The sequence below is a fragment of the Falco rusticolus genome, chromosome 12 (genome assembly GCF_015220075.1).
Source record: "Falco rusticolus isolate bFalRus1 chromosome 12, bFalRus1.pri, whole genome shotgun sequence".
Lineage (NCBI taxonomy): Eukaryota > Metazoa > Chordata > Aves > Falconiformes > Falconidae > Falco > Falco rusticolus.
In genome coordinates, this window is record NC_051198.1 from 24,103,395 (window position 1) to 24,123,596 (window position 20,202).

At 41.0% G+C, this 20,202-nt stretch overlaps 1 protein-coding gene across 16 annotated transcripts in view; it reads right to left on the bottom strand.

The window, feature by feature from the left end:
* The window catches only part of ESRRG (estrogen related receptor gamma), a 406,419-nt gene that overhangs the window by 157,361 nt on the left and 228,856 nt on the right, over positions 1–20,202 (bottom strand). Inside the window, exon 1 of one of the 16 annotated variants that reach the window (XM_037406045.1) lies at positions 7,969–8,147. The exons of the other annotated variants lie outside the window; for them this stretch is intronic. Within the exon in view, the coding sequence (XP_037261942.1) occupies positions 7,969–8,024 (56 nt within the window). The 5' untranslated portion in view covers positions 8,025–8,147. Of the gene's footprint in view, positions 1–7,968; positions 8,148–20,202 lie in introns of those variants that run through there. 16 annotated transcript variants of the gene reach the window in all.

Genomic DNA, 20,202 nt, shown 5'->3' on the forward strand with positions numbered 1-20,202 from the left:
AGCTGGTTAAAGACATGGCATTTCATGCCACTTCAAAACATCTAATCTGTCCCACTACAGTAACGGCTGCTACGAGAACATTGCCAGGGAATTCTTTCACTGCTGGAAAAGTGAATATAATTTAGTAGAGGAAATCTTGCATTCATGGAACATTAAAGTACCACGGGGGGGGGGGGGGGAATCCATTTTTTTCTGTAAGAGTTTTAGCATTCTCCAAAGACAATTTTGCTAGCAATCCATGTGCATTTGCTTTCAGAAACACACTCTAAACCTGTTTGTACTTAAGACAGCACATGAGTTTTAGGGTCTTATTTATACCATAAGTTTCTCCTTTTTTAAAAAAAAAAAAGTGTAAAATAATTATGCTAAAGAAAACCTCACAGACTTTCTGAAATTAATTCCTCTGAAAACTGTTTTAGCATTAATACTTGTCAACTGAGCATATAACAGTCCATCTAAGCAAGAAAATACCAACTTAAACATAAAAGGACACTGACATTCATCTTCCAAAAAGACAGAGGCCAAATCCTGCAGCCAACATGAAAACAGAAAAAAAATATTAAAAAGTAAATAAAGAATACATAGAAAATTGCTTGATCCTTTCTCTCTATTGCCTTTTCAATATATGGAGAATTACACAAACTACCAGTAGCTGGCTATATTAAGAGCACAGCTAAGAGTACATAAAGGAGTATGATTTCACCATTTTGTTGACTACTGTTCTTTATTAGATTTTCCTGTCCTTTATTTCCTTAAAAATATTCATGTGTGAGATTTAAAAAGTGTTTCTTCCAAGTATAGATCTAGAAACAAACAGATCTAGAAACAAACAAAAGAAACAGAAAATTGGGGAAAGGGGAAAAAGAAGAAGAGTAACACAGATAAAGATGGACTGAATAAAACAAGCCATCTCCTCCTCTCGCCACCCGTCCTGGCACCTTTATATGGGAGAGAATTTCATAAACGCTCAGGAACAAGTTGGCATTACATTTTAGACAGACTTTTTCATTACACTTACCAGCATCTCTACATCTGCAGGCCTTTAGACTGGCAGGGGGGAAGCTTATAATTTTTAATTATATTTTCCCTTTTTTAATTCCCCCCCCCCCCTTTTTTTTTTTGCTTTTGTTTCTTTGGGGTTTTTCCAAGGCCATACAAAACAAGCAACAGCAACTCCACATCATCTTCTCATTCTAACTTGCCAAACCCATCAATCTCTGATCACACCTATTAGAATCTCGTTGTAGCCAACACTACATTTTGCGACAGCTTGACCAGTTGTTTAAGGAAAGAGTGTGATGGAGCAAAGCTAAATCGACACATCTGTGATACTTCTGACACCCCTCAGCATGGCTAATATTAATTTGTTTTCTTTGGCTAGGTAAGTGCTGCCAAAACACATTACATATGGTATGTAGTTCCAATCAAAATGATGAAAAGGAGGTGTGCAGGTTTTTTCACTTACAGCAACATGAAAAGATACAGAAGAATAAGAGACATCCATGCTAATCTGCAAAATAATAACCTAAAAAACCTCAAATCACCTTATCTTAAAAGTTTGGTTTCAGAACACAACCCTTTAAGAGAATCTGCCCTCCCACATAAAGACTACAATTCAAATCTGTAAAGAGGTTTGTAGCCAGGGAAAGGGAATATAATTTTCAATATATGATAGAAGGATACATTTAGATTATTCTCACATGCATAAAGTAACTAATCATATTTCAGTAGGTTATCATATAAATAAATGTGCACAATTCTGTACAAGGTTATTATAAATGGCTTGATTAGACTGAGGACAAGGAACCTTCATTTCATACACCTCGATACACTAACTTTCTGCAGTATATGGAGACCCTTCTCCAATTTCATGCTTAATGTTCTGTGTTAGTGTCATGAAAAACATGAATTTATATTTCTAATACTATTTTTTGTTTTGCCTTGTAAATTATTTTGATCTAAATCAGAATGTTCCATCTAGATTTCATATAAACTCAGAATGGTGACACACGGTAAGAAATAGGCATTCAGCAGTAAAGAAAAACAGCATATGCTTGTCTTACACTATGTAGAAGTACCTATATCACTCTAACTTTCATTAGAATGTTAACAGATTTCTCCTAGCAAATGTACGAAGTTGAAGCAAAAAAATAATTTTTATTTCAATTTTAAAAGATTTGGAAACAATGCTCTCATTAAAAAGCTATGCTCCTTAGAGGAAAGTAACTGGAAATTAGAGAAGATTCCCTTTCATGCAAACCTGCTATATGAAGGAAGAGCAAAGAGAAAAGCCTTTCTCTCTTTGAAGGAAATACAAATTAATTGAAAAACATTACAAGCATTATGTAAATAAACCCAAGAGATTTAAAGCTTCTGTAACATAGCAAATACATAAATTGTTTCACAAGACACAGATGTCAAAAGGCACTGTTCTACCATATCTATCGATGTTACTCTCCAAACTGCTACTGAAAAGGCAAAACAAAATCCTTTAGAAATAATTAAATAATAATATTTGAAATAGCAGTACATAATTCAGTTTAATATTTTTCTTCAATGTTTCAAAGTATTTTTACTTCTGAACAAGCAAACCATACCAAAAAAAAAAAAACTATAGGATTTTTGGTGAGGACTAAGGACCGTTAAAATGGAATGTGTATTTTATATTTTTTTCTGAGAACAATATGATCTATATTAACGGCCATATGTAGGAGGCTTCCTCCCCTAAAAAAAATTATATTCTTTAGGTGTAAACATAACCATGTGTCCAAGGACACAGGTAGCTGAAAAAACAGTTCTCTGATTGGCAGACAAAACTTACAGGAATATGAATAATATTAGTCATGTAAATTACTTGGAGGACGAGATTTTTATTAAAAAATACAGCATCTTTTAAAAGCAAAACTGTAAGTATAAATACAGAAAATGCTAGGTTACGTAAAGAAGCTGATATAAAATCAGGTGCACACACTTTACATTGCTGGCCAGCTCTCTTTTCATGGATAAGAAACAACCACATAAAAGCAGCAAGATTCTTGACAAGCAACTGCATAGAAGGAAGTTAAATAGCTCTGCATAGACTTAGTGTATACATGTCTGTGTGCATACATACAACAACAGATGTACCTTGCACAAATTGCATCAGGAATACACTATACACCTGGAACACACACACAGACATGCATAGATAGGTACGTATTTGAACTTGAAACTTGCTGTGCATTGACAGGATTTCCACGTAAAATGCAAATACATAAAACAAAACCACACATACAGATATGACTGAATGCATGTATGATTACCTAACCGAAGTCTAAAAGTAAAAGAGGATACACAAAATGTAAAAGAACATGTAATAAGTGGAATGTCAAGCAGCTGCGACTGTTGGTGTCATCCCTGCGCTATCAAACATACATATGAGTATGACTGGAGACAGAGAGGCTAAATATTTCACTGTCAGAGCATGTCGAGAAATGCAATTCATTTCTCTCTCATGTGCTTTAGGACAATGACAATTTAATACAAGGCCAGTGGATGTAAAAGAGATAAAAACTGAACAAACTGGCCTGGCATAATCACAGATTTCCTCTAGAGAGCTTGGTAGCATGAGGCTCATATGCACTTGTAACAGATCAACATTTTATTGTTTCTTCCCTCCATGAATTTGCTATGAAGAAGAATTCATAGAAAAGCTTATCTTCTAGACAGAGGCTACTTTAAGCTTCAATAGAAGCAAGAGTTCCTCCCTTTTTTCTTCCCCCCTACTTCTCCTATGCATTTCACTTAGGTTAAGTAAAAAAATAATTATTTCAGATACTTACTTGAACCTTTCAAGGAAGTATCTTTTTTATTCCTACTAACACTTCCACAGGGGTGCAAGCAACCTCCCTGCAGGTCAAGGGTCAGTCCTTTAAAAACATTCTGTAACATGAATAATCATGTCACTTATAAATAATTCATATTTTTATGCCATAATCTTTCTATCATAATTTTGCTCTGTAACATCCAGAACTAGCAGCATAGCATATGGACTGACATATCTGTGAGAATAGACATATCATACTTTCTAGCTACTCTAGCAAAGTAGGCTTCAAGTATTGTTAAATATTATCATAGACAAGTTACCTTCTGTATTTGATGAATAGCACCATGTATTTGAAATTAATTGCAAAAGTAGGGTTGGCTAATGAGGCGGCCCTTATCTTTTCTCAGCAGTGCAAGCACAAGTATTTTTCTGCTGGCTCAATATTTTTTAAATGCCCAAAGTGCTATTAACTAAGTTGAAATCTGATTAAAATACGAACGCTAAAATATTCACAACAGCTAATGCAGCTACACACACACAAAAAAAAAAAAAGGGAAAAGATGAAGCAAATTCTTATCTCTTTTCTTATCATTAAGCATGTGTTTTGAAAAATAATAATTAAATAAATTGTTCCCTACAGATTCTCCCAGTTGTTTTGCTTCCCATTAGCATCTTGGAAAACAGTTTGTTAAGACAATAGTTATTCTTTGTTATGGAACTATGGGGATGGTGCCCTTCTCTCTGCCTCTGTTTAAAAACAAATTTGTGGGAAATGTTAAAGCTTAAAGAATGTTAGAAAAAGGACAGCATGCCTTCAGAAAAAAAAAAAAAAAGGGGGGGGGGGGGAAGTACAGGAAAAATGATCAGCCATTCAAAAGAATTAATGGATATCCACAAGGGCTTTGCTAATAACACGGGTTAATTACCGCTGCAACGCACCAGGCTCAGTAAATAAAAGAACACAACCATAAACACATTAAAATGAGCAACCATCGCTAGAAGAGGGGCAAACCCCAGTAAATGAAAAGCTGTCAGACGGACATTTCAGCACAAAACCTTTATACTTTCTGCAGGATTTCAAAACTTGCCAGCAGTCTATCAAAACCCAAAAAAGCAAAGAACTACAACCAGAAAAGGAGAAGGAAGAACGGCCCAAGGCCTGCCTGCTGCCCAAGGGGAGCACACAGGCAGGGTCGGTTCGCTCACCCACACTTGGGGGCTGGCTTCACGACACAGAGCTGAGTGCCACGTTACACGCCGGGGACGCGTACACAGGCCTGGAGACTTTTGACTTTAATATTATCTTTGGGTTTTACTTCTTAATAACAACTGTAAATAGCTATCTAATAAGATGAATGCATGAGGTTAAAGATCTCCACAGCCTGAAGAGACCGTGGAGTGGAATCAAGTGCTGCTTCCCACTTCACAAAGAAGCGTTCTTCAGTCCACCCCTTTCCTCCCTTTACAAATGAAAGACGCTTCTGAAAAAATCTTCAGGCATTATAAGCTATGCCAAAACGTTTTAGAGAAGAGTGAAACTGACGAACTCTTTCACATGCTTAGCCTATAATCACCGTGCGCACACACACAAATACATATATTTACATGCTGCTGCATGTGAGCATACACACACACACACTCATATTCATCCTTACACAAACATAACCCAGACAGACTCGCTGGGTAACTCCGCAGCCCCTTCCCACATTGCAACATGAGAACGGTTAGGAAAATACAAGTATGTATACTGACCATCATCATCGCACCGAACTATCCACATGATGTGACGCTTATGTCCACTTTTTAAATGTTACAGCCATTCTACACAATCTTTTTTTCTGGTCATCTGCGTATTTTATCAGTTGCACTGTAAGATGAAAATCTGTGTGCACTCTAACAGCTGAATTTGTTTCACATTTAAACGCTGTTGCACGTTTTTAAATGTTCAAAGTAGGGAAACTGCTGAGGGTTCAAATTAATGAAACACACTGAGCCACAAAGGGCAAATGCACATAGTGCACAGAAGCTTTCTGGAGTTACAAATCTCCTCAGTTTTCTATGTTTGGCATTCAGAGATCATGTTTAAATTTACTAAACTAGTCTGGTTCTCCCCACCCCACCCCCCCGCAGCCTTTTTTGGAGTGTTTCAATTGCCTTTCCTTCTTCCAACAGCTGTGACAACTGTTAAAACAGTCAGTAAAATTAAGTCCGCTCTATAATCCTTTAGTCAACGTTACATTTTAATCAGAGGTTGAAGGAGATTTCGCGTTATGAACACACTGATTCATTTAGAATGATTAAACTGACACATATGTCAAAATGAGCAGCTATATTTATTGCATCTGTTAGCTTATTAACTATTAGTAATTATTAGTGTTATTGTTAGTGCTGAAAAAGCAAAAAGCCAAGGTTGCAGCTGGCTTTTAAGTTATTGCATTCTTTAACATGCTCTGCCTTAAAATCAAAGCATACCTAGTGGTGCACTCCCAAAATGTTCGGACAATTTTTAGCTTGAATCCTCTCTGCCCTCATCCATAACGTAAGAACTGTAGAAATTACTACATTTATTTTGCATATCCTTATGTGCACATGCATGTTACAAAATAGAGTCAAAACACAATTACTATGAATATTAATTACATGTAAAACTCCGGGGTTTATTAATTGAGACAGAGAAGCAGATATGTTTCTGAACGTTACTTGTGTCCACTCAATCACACACGCCTCAAACCCTACGCTCAGACAATATATTGGGAGTGTTTTAAGATCACTTTTAATTGAGCCAAAGCGGAAGAAAAAAATTAGTTTGAATCTTGCACCAGAGCCAAAAAGACATGTGCCCCGATTTCATTTAAATGCATCTACTCTAAGAGGCTTATCTAAACTAATCATTCAAATTAGCTGTAAGAAGGTAAATTCAAGAAAGCTCCTTTGGGGGAGGGGGAGCAGGGGGGAGCATACACACACACAAAAAGAAAAAGGAAAATCTCTTATCTTTGTATGTATTTTATAAAAAACACACCACTTAGTAGAAGCTGTGGAAACTGCGTTCTTACGTTTATGAAGCTATCTTACACTGTACAGCAGCTCACAGTGCACTGACCTATAAAGCACATCTGAGAGGACATCCTTACCTCTGTTTATTTTCTTTTTATTTCTCTCCAAACGTTACAGCGGGTTTCCCCTGCCTCCCCTTCCCCAAACTGTATTCCTGGGAGCCAGGCGATTTGTTACCGCCCGTATTATTTCACCAATATGCAATCACCGCAATTCACTTCGTCTCTGGCTTAATTACAAACAGCAGTGCAATATGCAGACAGTAAGGACAGCTAGTGGGCATCCACCTATAATACACTGTCACCTCTCAATACAGCCGTTCCACAGGCTGCGTCTAGGGCGATGCTGGCTGTGAGCTGGGTTTTTTTCGTCGGTGGTACTGTCTCGGCGTAATACGAAGGCACGGCTACGTAACGGCTCGACATAAAGAAAAACGAAGCGGTGACAGCTCCCGAGATATACTAATATTTAATCCCGGCTGCGGGCTGAAAGCAAGTTCGGGAGCCCCCCGCCAGCCCCAGAGCGCCGGGGCGCCGCGCTGGGCGCCGGGGCCGCTCCGCCAGGTAGCGGGGAAGTGCCAACCAAGAACTGCGGCTCCTTAAAAAGTATTTTGCTGCCTTTTGTGAGGAAAAGCCGGCGCCGAGGGCCACGCCGGGCGCCTGCAAAGTACAAAACGCCCCCTCCCCGGGTGGCTCAGGCTGCCCGTCCGGAGCGGCGCCCCCCGGCCGGGCGGCCGCCACCTCAGGGAGCGCGGCGGGCGGCCGCTGCCGGCCGTCGCCCCAGCGCCCCGCGGGGTCCCCCCCCGCCGCCGCCGGAGGGCCGGGGAGCCCGGCGCACCTGTCAGACTGCGAGCGCCGGGGCAGGCGGCGGGGCCGGGTGCTCCCCCGCCGACGGCACCGCTCCTCCGCCCCGCGGCCGGCCACCTCCCGCCCGCCCCCCCCGGCGCGCAGCCGCCGCGCAGTGCCCCGCGCCGGGCCGGGCCCGCCGCGCCCGCACCGGCTGCCGCCCGCGGCCCCGGCACAGCGTTACCTGCAGCGGCGTCTAGGCGCCTGTCATGGTTTGGGGCAGGCGGCGGCGGTGGGGTGGGGGCGGGGAGCGGTACCTACTCTTCCTCGTAGTGCAGGGAGAGCGGCTCCGGCAGGCAAAGTTCTACCGAATCCATGTGCGCCCGGCGACCATTCTTCGTGCGCCCCCGCGGTAAATCAAAGTTTCCGTGGCCGAGCGCCGCGCACTTGGCACAGTGCTCTCCGGGCGCGGCGGCGGCGGCAGGCGCGGCCAGTTGGGACCAAAAGCTCGCCCGCGCGCCTAATCAAGGACTTAAAGCCCCGCTCGGCGCTCATGAATATGAAGTAGGGCTTTACATATGCAGTCCCCCCGGCCCGGGGGCACGGCGGATTGGTGGGGCGGCGGCCAATCAGGCGCCGGGGGCGCCGGGGCGGCCCGGCGCGCGGGCCGCGCGGCAGGTAGAGGGGTGGGGACGGGGGAGCGGCCTGAGGCGGCGGCGGCGGCTGGGGCAGAGCCCGCGGACATGTCCGCGCTGCCGGCGGGCGGCCCGCTGGGGGCTGCCCGGCCCGGCCCGAACTTCAGGGGCAGGCGCCCGGTGAAGGTGCCGAAGGACTGCGCCTAAGGGTCGAGGATGAAGTTCGCGCCGCCGTTGCCGGTTGCGGCGTTTTCGCCGGGCTCCCGGCGCGCGCGCGCCTGCCCGCCGCTTCCCTAACCCTTGGAACTGCTCGGCGCCGGGGGAAAAATAAATAATAATAACGCCAAGTGCAGCCTGCCGAAGCTTCTGGGTAACTCAACTTTTCATTGTCATCCGAGTTGCTGGGGGGGTGGGGGTGGGGGTGGAGGGGGTGAAGCTGGGATTTCATTACGTCTAATCTATAGCAATATATATGGATTACATAAATATATAAAATCTATATAAATACTTAGTTATCTATTTAACCATGAAAAGCCTTATTTCATATTTACTGAAAAAGGGCATGCGTTAGCGAACGAGCACTCAGCCCCATTCGGTAACCGCGTTGGGTGCAGCGGGGAGCGTGCGCAGGTATAGGGGTCACATACAGCTTAGCCACATCTACATATGGCCGTAGGTAAGGGGGGTGCCCCTGTCCCAGTGTTTAGATGTGTATATGTAGATACAGTAAAGAGAAACAAAAGCTCCAGAACTGATCACTTCCATCTGTAACTGTGGAGGGACTGTAGTGGGCTGGCTCACCCTGCCTCATTCGAGCAGGATAAGGGCTGCATCGGGAAATCGGGGAGCGTGCACAGACCTGCACAGTGTTGGGAGGGTTGGGTTTTTGTAAAGTAAATCTTACTGAACTAAAAGGGGGATAAACACATTGCCCGTATGTATGCTGCATAGGAAACGTCACCAAGCCCAATTCCAGCAAACCGCTGCTTAGAGCCAGCTCAGTTGCTCGTCACTGTCATATGAAAGGTCCCTGATTAAACTTGTTCCAAGAAAATGACCATACTCAAATTTAGAGAGACAGTTTGCACTGAAACACACACAGACACCCCATCGTGGAAGAATCAGTAATGCGTTAGTGAGTATTTTTTTCTCTCAAAAGCTACTATTTTTCCTTAATACCATAACTAATACGCCGTACTCTTTTTCCAGGTTCAAAGTGTTCCTACCCCTACCAGTGAATTCAAGCGTAGGCAATATTTCTGGCAAGAAAACAAAAAACCCCCAACAAACAAAACTGGAAAGCCCATAATTTTTTATAATTCAGCTCAGCTCTTACAAAATCTTTTGTGACTAGAGCCCTAACATGATGCAAATAGCAATCTTTTAGGATCAAAAAAAAAAAAAGAAGTGCACACCCTCAGAATGCATTAATACCATTCAAAAAAATGAGAACGCAAATGCCCTCTCCAGATCTGTTTCACAGCATTTTAGCAAATAAATACAGCAACAGAACCTAGTTCCACAGTATCTACGTGCAATAGACATGTTTGTACATGTTTACAGCAGAGAGATTGTGGTGTTATGTATGTAACCTTATATGAAGACTGGGCCTCCTTCCTACAAACCCAGTATAAATACATGCAAGTTTAGGAATCAAAACTCACACAGCAAAACTATAGCTCAGACTACTGTATGAAAGCAGGTAGTAAAAGCTTAATTACCAATAAGCATTGTGCTGTCTGTATTGTTAGATGTGAACTCTGTAATTAAGATGTAAATTCACTTGTAAGCGGTGAATTAAAAAGCTCTGAAATGGAGAGTAAAATCCAAGTACTCTGCAGAAACATCAGAGACACACAAAAAAAAATAATTCAGTTTTTATCAAATTTTAAAATGAGTGGCATTTAATCACGTTACTGTATTAGAACGTCCTCTTTAAGTAGCCATTTGATAAATGTGGATTTTGGAATCAAATCAGAACTTGAATATGATGTCTTTATGTATAGGTATCTGTATTACTGTATAAACCCAAAATAGAGTTCCAACAAACTGATTTACATGTGCACATTGGCAAAACATGAAAATACAAATATATTGTTTGTACTGGATGTCTGAGTGTCTGTTTATAAACTTATACCCCAAATTGCTATTTTTCAATATTTTTATGGTAAAATGCCTTCAAATCTTTTCATGTGTATGTGTTTTCTTATTTGAAAATCGCCCATAATTCTGAATCCCTATACACGAGTAATTCGATAAGGTCACTTTTCTGTATTAAGCACCCTGGAATACACCCTCCTTAAAATATGACAGCTAATCCATTTTGCAACTTGCCACAGCACAGGTTAGGCTTGATTTCTACTTTCATTCATTATCTCCTAAGATTATATAATTATATTCAGGGGCTGAAGCATGATAGTCTCTTTCCTTCTGTCATGGTCTGTCTTCCTGTAAGCCCTCCTTTTCACTTTCACATAGTTTCCGCTACCTTGTTGGTTTGTCGTCCCCCACCCTCCTCTACACCCCCAAACACCACATTTTTCCTCTCCTTCTATGAACCATCAGTCCCTTTCTATCAACCATCTTTCATCCAAGCAAGCGGCTCTCTTCCCTGCCGGTGCTGCTTCTCAGAGAACCAGAAATACACCGTGCTGTACTTTGCATGTTGATAAACAAAGCAGTTGGCTTCTTCCCCTGGGACTGAAAGTGTCACCTCCACCAGACTGGGGCCTGGAATTCCAACTACATTCTTGAACTTGGGTTTCACAGTTACTGATCAGTTTGGGGAAGGGGAAAAAAAGATAAGGAAGAGATGACAGCAGTAAATAACCTGGGGCTAAGCATATCTTCATTTTCTCAAGCTTTTCTGTAGAAACAAATACAAATAGCAGTAGTGGAAAGAAAAAAAAAAAAAAGCAAAACAGGTATCAGTTTACTGAATTTTATCAGAGGGTATAGAATAAGAACATGCATGCAAGCACACATCTGTGCTAACTTATCAAAACGTACAGTGCAAAATCTTACCACAAGGAGTCTATACAAAACAGTGGCAATGGAATCCAAGGGGAAGGAAAAAGTCATCATGAGTGCCTGTACCAGTCAAGGGGCATTACTGAGCAGCACCTCCATTTCCACCATCTCTCTGTGCATGTAATTTTTCCTGTGTGCCGAACAGTGAGTACATCTTTAAGCATCTTCACATTTAAATCCTATAGACATTTCAAGGCATCCAAACAGCCAGATTCTTAAAACACAACTACCTCAGGGCAACTGAAGAAGTAAGATTCAGTGGCACTTCACAGAAGCTGCACAGTGCATTGTGTCAAATGTGTATTTACCAAAAGCAGCAACAGGATCAAGCCATCTGGGAAAGAGCAAGCATATGAAAGAGTCTGTTAGCCGCTGAGAATTTATTTGAAAATAAGTATACGGCTACTTTAGACAGAAATTTGCCATACACCATGGCACCTTGTTCATAGTCTAGCCAAAAAGTATATTGTTACAAGTTTGAAATAAATATCAAAGTCTCATCAAATACGTGATTTTCTCTTTATTCACAGTTGCTCTTTAAAGAAACACAAGAAACAGATGTGTTTATGCTACAGTGAGATCAACATTAGAACAATATTGTCGCTGTCTACTGGTCTTTTGCCTTTTGTGCTTTTCACCAGAAGGCACGTGGTGCATCCCTGGATATACCGCTAATGAGTTACAAAACCGAACGGTACGAAACTTCCAAATTCTGCTCACCTGTTTGTACATAGTTGGACAAACTGTAGCAGGTTATTACTTTAAAGCCATCTGCTATTTCAATTTGTATTTAGCATTAATTACTCCTCGCTTTGATCGTAGGAAAAAAAGCTCACATAACACAATCTCCGAATCCTCCTTAGAACTTTTCCACAGTGCATTTACAAATACACAGGGCAGGGCTTTTCGCTTTTGCTGCTACACTCTGTTCCAGCATATAAAAAATGTCCCCGTGAAATAACAGCAATTGCCTTACCATGTTACTGAACTACATTCAATTCATCTGGTCTCAAATAAATACTCCATATTTTCTCCTCGTTTTATTTTCAAGGGCATGGGCATGGGTATTTAAATGACTGCCTCCACTGATACAGAATAGAAACTGTTCACGTTGCTATAAATGAAAATTACTCTCTTGACGAAACACCTTTTCCAAAGCCGCTGACAAAAAGAGAAGAAAAAAAAAAGAAAGGGAGCTGCACGCACATTGCCTGTCACCCACCAAAAAAGGTCTACTCCCTGAAGATAATTCAGGCACACGCTTCAATCTGGATATCTCGCTATTACCCCAAGCTCTTTTTTTAGTGTAAGTTTCTTCAGAGAAGCTGAAGTGCATTACTGTCTCAGACAGCCAAGGATAAGATGACTGAGGGAATTCAGTTGCTCTGTTTAATTAATACAGGATTATTTCACTTTCATTTTGTGAAGCTAATAATATGACTGGTGGAATGTCAGTAAAAATTAAATCATAAACTAGTGCAGTACCAAAGGGAAAACTTACTTTAGTTATGGAGTATTCCCAGCAGAAATCTTGAAAATCTTATACATATTTACACTGATAAAATACCACATGTACTTCGTGGGATACTGCAAGCTTTCTAGAATCCTTGTGGCATGTATTTACAGAGCAAGAGTTAACATTTTGAGATTATACATTAATAAATGAGTTGCAGTTATATTGTTTCTTGAATGTTAAGCACCACATACTAAACGCAGGAACACATTCAAGGTCAATGTCCTATTTTAGACCTTTTCAGCAGCTGTGATATTATGATAATCATCCTTAAAATATTCCTATAGAAAGAGTAAATTAGCCATTTTCACTAGAAGGATTACGATAAACAACAAACCTGAAAAAGAACAAATTCAGATTCCCTGCCCCACCCCACACCCCACACCCCCAATACACATTGTTGTCCATTACTGTGATGGCTTACCCATCCAGGAATTTAAAGGCGGGGGGGAGGGGGGGCAATATCCACATTCTGCATTTACATTACTCTTTTTTTTTTGAGGCCTCACCTATACAAAAGCACTTTCCTTAAAGAGCGCTTGTGCTTTCTGTTAGAACCATAACATCCCAGTTGACATCCCATTCTATCACCTATACTGCAGTGAAATGTAATATCCCACTAAATGAGAAGGGAAAGAAGAAAACTTCGCATCAGCAGCTATTCCTAAGCAAGGTTAGGGGTTTAGCTCCATCTAATTGAGGGATGAAACGTGTCCCTCAGTGGGTCTTTTCCCACTCTCCCACCAGCCAGTCTACCTGACTGCAAGCTCAAAATGCTAAAAACAGAAGAAGATGGAGCATCAATATTTCCCCAGTGAAAACACCAATAATCTTTACTGTGAGCTGACATGAACTGCTTGTTACACTGCCCTAGGATATCATGGCTCGAAGCGAGAGCGCGCACACACGCACAGAGCCACCAGCCATCCTCAAAGCTTTTGTGAAGTGTATTTGTGCATGTGCATGTCGCAGAGGCTCCTACGACATCTGACGTGGAGCTGGTACACCTGCTGTACAAGGCGCATCCTCCCTAGCCTGCCTTCCCCCCCTGCCCCGACTGTCCCAGCCTGTCTTCCATCACTCTTCTTCCTTTTGCTCCCCCTGCACTCCCTTCGCTCTGGCATTTTTATTATTAATGTTATTGCTATTATTACTGTCCAAGCATAAGCTGATCCACAGGGGAGCCTGTGTAATTTAACCCCTCAAGCACTAAATTCCTTCACATGTGCCAAAGACACAGGTTTGTTGTTGCCTCCAGCAATATCCCAGGAAGACGAGTGATGGCGGTGTCATATCATCACACAGCGACTTAATCTATTGCGACACCCAGGGAACGGGTAACTGAAGAGATTTACAGAACATGCTCTCTGACTGAATACAAAATGTTATCCCCTTTACCAACAAACTCAAGTCACACGAAACAATATGAAACAAATTTTGCCCTCTTACAGCTCATTGTTTCCATGACTGCTTTATCCATTCCTACCACTGCATCACTTGTCCCACTGTACGTCTTCCAGCTATACAACACTTTTTTCAACATTTTTGTTCTCCCTCCTTTGTTCTTCGTGTGTTCTCTGATTAACAAACAGTCAGATCATGTTGAACTGCCAAGTAACATAGCCTCAGAAATCTTTTATCCATACGCTAGATGATGAACCATCACTCACATCAGGGTTATCTCTACATGCTGTCTTTATGTTGTCTGACATCGAATGCATGCTTTCTAAACCAATAGATTAAAGGAGGTGCACTTTGTAAAGGTGCAAGTAACACTGAATTAAACACAGTTTACCTACAACAAATACCAACAAGCAGGGAAATATCTATTTTAAGTACTGAAAACCAAAAAAACCAACCTGCTTGTCAAGCAGGGACTTTCCACTAGGGTGTCCTACTTTTGTTATCCATAACTTTTAAGGAAGAATTCAATGTAATATAGAAATATCTAACTGCTCTCTCCAAAATCGAGGTGAGATTCTCCATTGCCTAACATTTCACTGACCTGGGAAGCAAGAATGTGGTGCAGAATTAATACTGGAGACAAACGAGACTACTGAAATGTCCTCAGTTCAAAATAACCTGACTATATTGGTGAATCAGAGTTTTCACCACTGAAACAGTAAGAAGAAACTGGTAACAAAGGTTGAAGAGAGTTCACCTGTTCAAGAGTAAACAAATGCTCCCTCCCCATAAGGTACTAGCTACCCGAAGCTCATCTCTAGACATCCCAGATTGAAAGCAGGTCGAGATTCCATAATGAAGGCCACAGAAATCTGCCCCTGTAGTATCAGAACTCTCATTTTTCTTTCTGTATACATGCCTTCTTTTAAATCCGTATGTCAGCTGACTAACTGCGCCCTTAATATAGTAAGCTTTGTACAGAGGCATATTTAGACTCCAGGTCAAATCATTTCTTGGACACATAAGTATGCATGTAAACCAAGCACAGGAATATGTTAAGCTCACCTTATACTTTTCCCCAATCATCAATATGAAGAGACATAAAATAAAGGTTTTCATGGATATATAGCTCCCAGATGTACAACTGTACAGCTCCAGAAGTTTCAAAGAAACATGGAATTCACCAGCAAATGCTCTCTTCCCAGTTCCTACAGCTCCATCCACCTGAAAGTTAAAGATCTGGCGCCCTTAAAGCAAGCCTTTACAGAACGTACCAGGGTGCACCGAGATGCTGTTCACCACTCCCATACTCATTCCCCACTTAGCGGTAGGTGGACGGTCTAGACTACCAGTCAAAAGTATGTCAGTATACACCAATACAAGTGCAATGATCCTGCTATCTCTGGTAGACTCATACACTAACATCTAACAGGATCATATTAATCTATTTCATACAATTCATAAGAATCACACATTAACAAAAATGCTCAGGTTACATTATTACAATGAATTGGTTTTTTTTCTGGCTGTATTAGTACATATGATTAAATGAGACAATATAATTGTAACGACATCCTTCTGCAGCTGAAGCCTTCTATTGTCACCTATGTTTCTGTCCTACAACAGCTTCACTCCTATTGACCAGACAGTTAGCCCTATGCATTTATTCAATCTCAAATCAATAGAATTTAGCTCCGTGTATAACGGTTAAGATGTAAACATTATGCATACACTTTCTCGGTTTAATTCGCATACTTGCAAATTTGGATTTATATTCTAATTTACTTTTTAAGAAATGTGCAAATCTGTGTTCATATTATTATTTTTTCTCCCATAATTTCAGGTGTTGCATTTCCAGAAACTGAGCTTCACTTGCCTATGACAGAATTTTTCTGTCTTTCACAGATAAAAAAGGAAAAGCAAGAATTGTAATTATTTGATTCAAGTATGCTGAATAAAGCAATAAAACAGCAGTATGACTTTTAAGCAGATCCAGTCAGTATTTTCCTGCTAAAGTACTCACTCAAGGTGTGAATTGATCCAGAAAGTACAGCCTTTAGATTTTTTGACACTTGTATCACAAACAATTTGGTTCAATTACTATAGATGCATGTGTGTGCGCACCTATACTTAACAAACACACATACACACGTATTATATTATAGGCGGTTGGTTATCTACATATATCGACACACAAAAATTTGCAGTAAAAAAGTAAGCTGAATCAACACATGTATGCAGAAGTTAATGGCTCAGTCTTTCATGATAGTTGAAAGCGACTTCATGAATTTTGTCCCTCCAAAGTCCCCGCTTCTCTGCTTAAGGAGCTTCAGGTGAGCTGATTGGAAAGCACTTTAAAGTGCAGCGTTACATGCCTTACTACTTCTCACCTGCACCACACCAGATTTCATGTTCCTTTCTCAGACAAACACATTGAGTTGCACACACACACCCTTAAAGCATTGTAGAACAGATTCCTCATTACCCGCTTCCTGAAAGCACATCCACTTTTGTGCATCTAGAAAACAGATCTAATACTAGCGCCATAATACGGTATCTTTACCGACCAGATAACCCAGAAAAATACAGTCACAACTTATCTGAGCACAAGTTCAAACAATACTACCCAACGAAATACTGATTTCCTAGGGAACACCCTCAACGTTACCTGCCTTGAACCCATCCAGGACTATGTCCAAAGCAGATGAAGTTTATAAGCGTGAGGATGATGGCAGGGAGCTGTTACAGTGAGAAAATCTAAAGCAGTTTCTGCATGCAACCACGGCAATGTGACTGTTAAGAGAAGGCAAGAATTTCTCTAATATTGTCAGGGAAACAATAGGCTTAAAAAAAATCGGAAAGGCTTTTAGAAATAAAATATCAAAAGGGAAAGTTGCAACTCTGTCTTCCTACTGACCTGTTTACTCTAACTTCAGATTATCTGCTCCTAAGGCATTAACATAAACTGCTCTATTCTTATTAAAGGCCGTATCTGTATTCTTTAGCACTGTTTGCATTTGGTACACATCTTTGCAGAATGCTAACTGTCTTTATTCAATAATGAATCTGGCAGAAAAACAAGAATCAGTTCTCTTTTAATGTTATTCTTCTAAATAAATTCTTTAAACCTGATTGAGTTAGATCCTCGAATCATGCTTTGGAAGATGCAACTCAGAGTTTCTGAATAAAGTGGAACACTTAAGCAAATCACACTTTTATTCTTCATCCACTGAGAAGCCTGAGATTTAAGATGAAAGAGCTGGGCTGCCTTTCTCTTTCCTTACCCTGCAAGGTCCCTTCATTTTCCCTGTTTTCCCAGTAGATTTACTTGTAAATCTGGTGACAGCCACATTTGAAGTCCTGAGGTCTGACTCCTGACCTCAGTTATGTTAGCCCTTCCCTGCTGAAGAACTACCCCTTGGATCACTGACTTGCTATTATTCTATGGTTAATAGACCTGAGCTGTGCAATATTTTTTTATCTGGCTACAGTCCTATCTCTAAATTCTCTATTTTGAATGAATACCGATTTTGTGACATGAAGTCTGCTATATAATGAAATGCAAACAATGAAAAGGCTAAATCAGTTTACAAAAAATCTATTTGTCAAACAGTGTGGAGATGCTCCCAATTTAGTCTGGGCAGTGCATGCAGCTCTTGATAAGGGAGTTAAAACCAAGCCGTTCCACTGCATAAAAATAAAAGCATCTGCAGGAGAGATGCATTTTCTTTCGGAGAATCTTCCCTATAACCTGTAGCTAATTATATTTAAAAAAATAAAAAATAAATAACCCCTCCTTGGATTCTGCAGGAATTTTCCAACAGCCAGGAGCACTGTTAGAGTAGGTAACAGCAAAAGCTTCCCCAGCGCAGTCCCCTTATGTCACATTTGCATTTCTATTCAGCTACATTGCCTGACAATGAAGCAAATGGGTCTGCCTTATCTGTACAATTCTGGACAACAGAGATTTCTAAGCCATACAAAGGAACGAGCTTAACATTCAGCACTCAACACCTCGCCATGCCCCCCCCCCCCAGCCGTGTGGGGAATGCAGGCACACAAACACCTGTCCACACCAAAACCTGAGACCCTCACATGCCACCTGAAAAGGAACCGGTTACACAAACACAAATAAAATAAAATAAAAAGCTATCGAGACTTTTAAGGAGCGTGCCAGCCTCGAGGAAGAAAATAGTCCCGACTCTGAAGATTTCCAGGCTTTGTTTGGACTATAACAGGGAAGTAAAGGAGTGTCCCTGGAATGTAAAAGTAGATAGTATCTACCCAACCAGCTGTGAGTCCTGCTGTCCCTTTTAGGCTGGTATTTAATACAGCAGATGAAATCTAGAGATCCCTTTATCAGGCAAATTTCATATCACCCTAGTTTTCATTAGAAAACCTTTAGCAGCTAGGCTGGCTAACTCGTGCCATTTCATCACAGTATGAGGAAATTTCCGGCTAATTCCTTCAAAATTAATATTGTCTCATTTAAAAGTTAGAAATGACACAAAAAACCCTGCACGAGCTGAAACCTCCAGATCAAACTTGTGTTATGACAGGACTTAAGCCAGTTATAATACAGGCTAGGGCTTTAAAAGCAAGAAAAAAAATTACAGTGACACAGTTCTATAGACACTTTGGCTTTAGTCTGGCTTTCCGGGAGAGAGACAGATATAGATGTATGTACACCTATCTGTCATCTTGGCCTTCTCCCTTGCTCTCAGATGCTCGGGGTAACAAAACAGGCTTTGTGCTCACAACCTGGAGTTCAAGAAACTTCACTGCAGAGGGATTTATCCACGTGGGGTTTGTACATACAGCAGTAATCCGGGGTAGCAAGCATGGAGAGGGGCGTGGGAGGCTGTCCGTCTTCTGTCCTGCTTCGTATATCCTAAAGCACAATCCACGTTTTACATAGCGCACTGCATTTTACATTGCTAGCTTCTACTTTAATTGTCCTGAACTTCCAGGTAAGGTTATTCTTTGCTGCTGAACAAATGCTGAATTTCTCCCTAGAGGTGGTTGCAATGAGTAGTGATTCTCTATCTTTTTCTCACTCACACAGTTTTGAAGATTTACAGGCATGAATATCATCACGTTAACATAAAATGATATTATTATTGCCAAAAAACAAGGCAGTTAAGCACAGAGACAGTGAGGAATGCAAAACGCTTACTTGGATTCAAAGGAGAAACAAAGCTTCTTAAAGCGGCCCATTGTTTTTAATTTTACGAATACCTATGCTTCAAAAGCTGCTGTTGTTGTTGCCTTTGTGTGAGTTGGAGCAAGAGGTTAGAGTACATTCTGCCTCACCAAGTGCTAGTAAGAGAACATTTTATTATTCTTAGCACTGAAAATGGCCTTATTGCCGAGAAGGCATGAAACTACCAATTGCCCTGGTATAGTACCTCCTAAAGCACTGCAGATCCCTCAAATGCTGTCAAGGTGACAGACTACCTTTACCCTAAACCATGCAGGCAAATGAGCAAACTTCATACAAGGAACATGCATGTGGTGCAGTACAGGGCAAAATTTAGTCCTTAAACTTGCTGCGATAAAAATAAAAAACACAGACGAAATTAAATAATTGCTACTAATGTGTCAATATTTTAAAGAAAAAATTCTAGACTGTAGTGAGTGTTAGAGATATTACGAGATATCACACACTACTACACTGTTGGAACTACTTCTGTCTGTTGATTTTATTAAAAAGAACCCCAACTAGTACAGATGGAAGAGAGATATGGTAGGTGGATAGTTAAGAAGAAAAGTAACCAAGGAAAACATTTTCCACAGATTGGTCCAAGGTCTGCTTTAATCTCAAGTCAGGTCATCTAATAGGCTTACGTAGCTATCCAAATGAAAATAACCCCTTACCTCTGCCCTCGCGTTTACACGCGAGGACAGAAGTTGTAGAGTACACCTTGCTGACTGCACACCTGCTTTGTGCCCGTGTACTGCATGTTGAAAATA